The sequence below is a fragment of the Rutidosis leptorrhynchoides genome, chromosome 3, assembly GCF_046630445.1.
Source record: "Rutidosis leptorrhynchoides isolate AG116_Rl617_1_P2 chromosome 3, CSIRO_AGI_Rlap_v1, whole genome shotgun sequence".
NCBI classification, from domain to species: domain Eukaryota; kingdom Viridiplantae; phylum Streptophyta; class Magnoliopsida; order Asterales; family Asteraceae; genus Rutidosis; species Rutidosis leptorrhynchoides.
This window is the reverse complement of record NC_092335.1, coordinates 339,135,408-339,137,193: the sequence shown is the minus strand read 5'-3', so window position 1 is coordinate 339,137,193 and position 1,786 is coordinate 339,135,408. Positions and strand designations below refer to the sequence as shown.

The 1,786-nt window shown below is 37.2% G+C and overlaps 1 protein-coding gene across 1 annotated transcript; it reads left to right on the top strand.

Annotated features, from left to right (window-relative positions):
* Positions 1-687: 687 nt before the first annotated feature.
* Positions 688-1,296, top strand: LOC139901154 (uncharacterized). Its single transcript, XM_071883890.1, has one exon. The coding sequence runs from the start codon at positions 688-690 to the stop codon at positions 1,294-1,296; it is 609 nt and encodes a 202-aa protein (XP_071739991.1).
* Positions 1,297-1,786: the final 490 nt, after the last annotated feature.

Below are 1,786 nucleotides of genomic sequence, written 5' to 3'. Positions count from 1 at the left end.
CAAGTGGACGGAGGAAGCAGAAGTGGCGTTTCAAGAAATAAAAAAATTGTTGAAAGAGCTGCCAACAATGACTGCGCCAATTGCTGGAGAAACGTTGATACTGTACTTAGCGGTATCGAAGGAAGCAATAAGTTAAGTGTTGATAGCGGACAGAGGACAGGTACGCACTATAAAAATTAAATATAGCTAATTTTCAATCAATAGACATTTAAAATTATATAAATATGCTATGCGAACAGGTGCAAATGCCTGTGTATTTTGTTAGCAAAGCTTTGACAGGGAGCGAATTAAATTATCCTGCAATCGAAAAACTAGTTTATGCACTCGTGCATACGGCTAGGCGCTTGCAGAGATATTTCCAAGCGCACCCAATAAGGGTCCTAACAGATCATCCGATAAAGCAGGTATGACAAACAACTATTTGTTGTCAATAAACACAAAATTGCTTGATAAGTTCTAGCGAATTTACATTCGCCGATACTTGTTGAGCAGGTGCTATATAAACCAGAAAATTCTGGTCACATGGCTAAATGGGGTATTGAATTGGGAGAGCATGAAATAAGTTTCTCACCATGAAGTGCGATAAAAGGACAAGTCCTAGCAGATTATCTGGCTGAAACAGCCGGAGATATCGAAGTCTCGCATGAGTCGAAAGAAATACCACCTCCGCCCGAACAGCTGTGAGAAATGCACACAGATGGGGCTTGTGGTCCAGAAGGCGCAGGAGTAGGAATAGTCCTAAAAAGTCCAGAAGAGGAAGAGTATACCTTCGCACTGCGATTCAGCTTCCCTGTCACAAATAATGAAGCTGGATATGAAGCATTGTTATCTGGGATGCGGGAAGCAAAATATCTGGAGGTTAAAGAACTATTAGTATATGTTAATTCGCAGTTGGCTGCAAACCAATTTAACGGAATATTCGAAGCACACGATGAGTCGATGCAAAAATACTTAAAGCTAGTGCAAGAGTTAGATGTTGACTTCGATTTATTCAAGATAACTCAGGTTTTGAGGACGCTGAATAAAAAGGCGGATGCGCTAAGCAAGTTAGCCGCATTGACATTTAGTCATTTTAAGAAAGAAATTTGGGTTGAGGAAGTTAAAGTAAAATCTATTGAAGAAGACAGTGTTTCGGCTGCAGTTGAAGAAGAAGAGCGGAGTTGGATGACACCAATAATAAAATTTCTAACCAAAGGTACGTTGCCGATGGATTCAAGTGAAGCAAGAAAGATTAATATGAAAGCACCAATGTATCTGTTAGACAAGGGAGTCCTTGAAATGTCCCGTTCTTATTGATTAAAAACGTTCCATATTAATTGATTTCGTTGCGAGGTTTTGACCTCTATATGAGACGTTTTTCAAAGACTGCATTCATTTTAAAACAAATCATAACCTTTATTTCATCAATAAAGGTTTAAAAAGCTTTACGTAGATTATCAAATAATGATAATCTAAAATATCCTGTTTACACACGACCATTACATAATGGTTTACAATACAAATATGTTACAACGAAATAAGTTTCTTGAATGCAGTTTTTACACAATATCATACAAACATGGACTCCAAATCTCGTCCTTATTTAAGTATGCGACAGCGGAAGCACTTAATAATCACCTGAGAATAAACATGCTTAAAACGTCAACAAAAATGTTGGTGAGTTATAGGTTTAACCTATATATTATCAAATCATAATAATAGACCACAAGATTTCATATTTCAATACACATCCCATACATAGAGATAAAAATCATTCATATGGTGAACACCTGGTAACCGACATTAA

Coding starts and splice junctions, on each gene's coding strand:
- LOC139901154 (XM_071883890.1), top strand. CDS start 688: ATGCACACAGATGGGGCTTGTGGTCCAGAAGGCGCAGGAGTAGGAATA.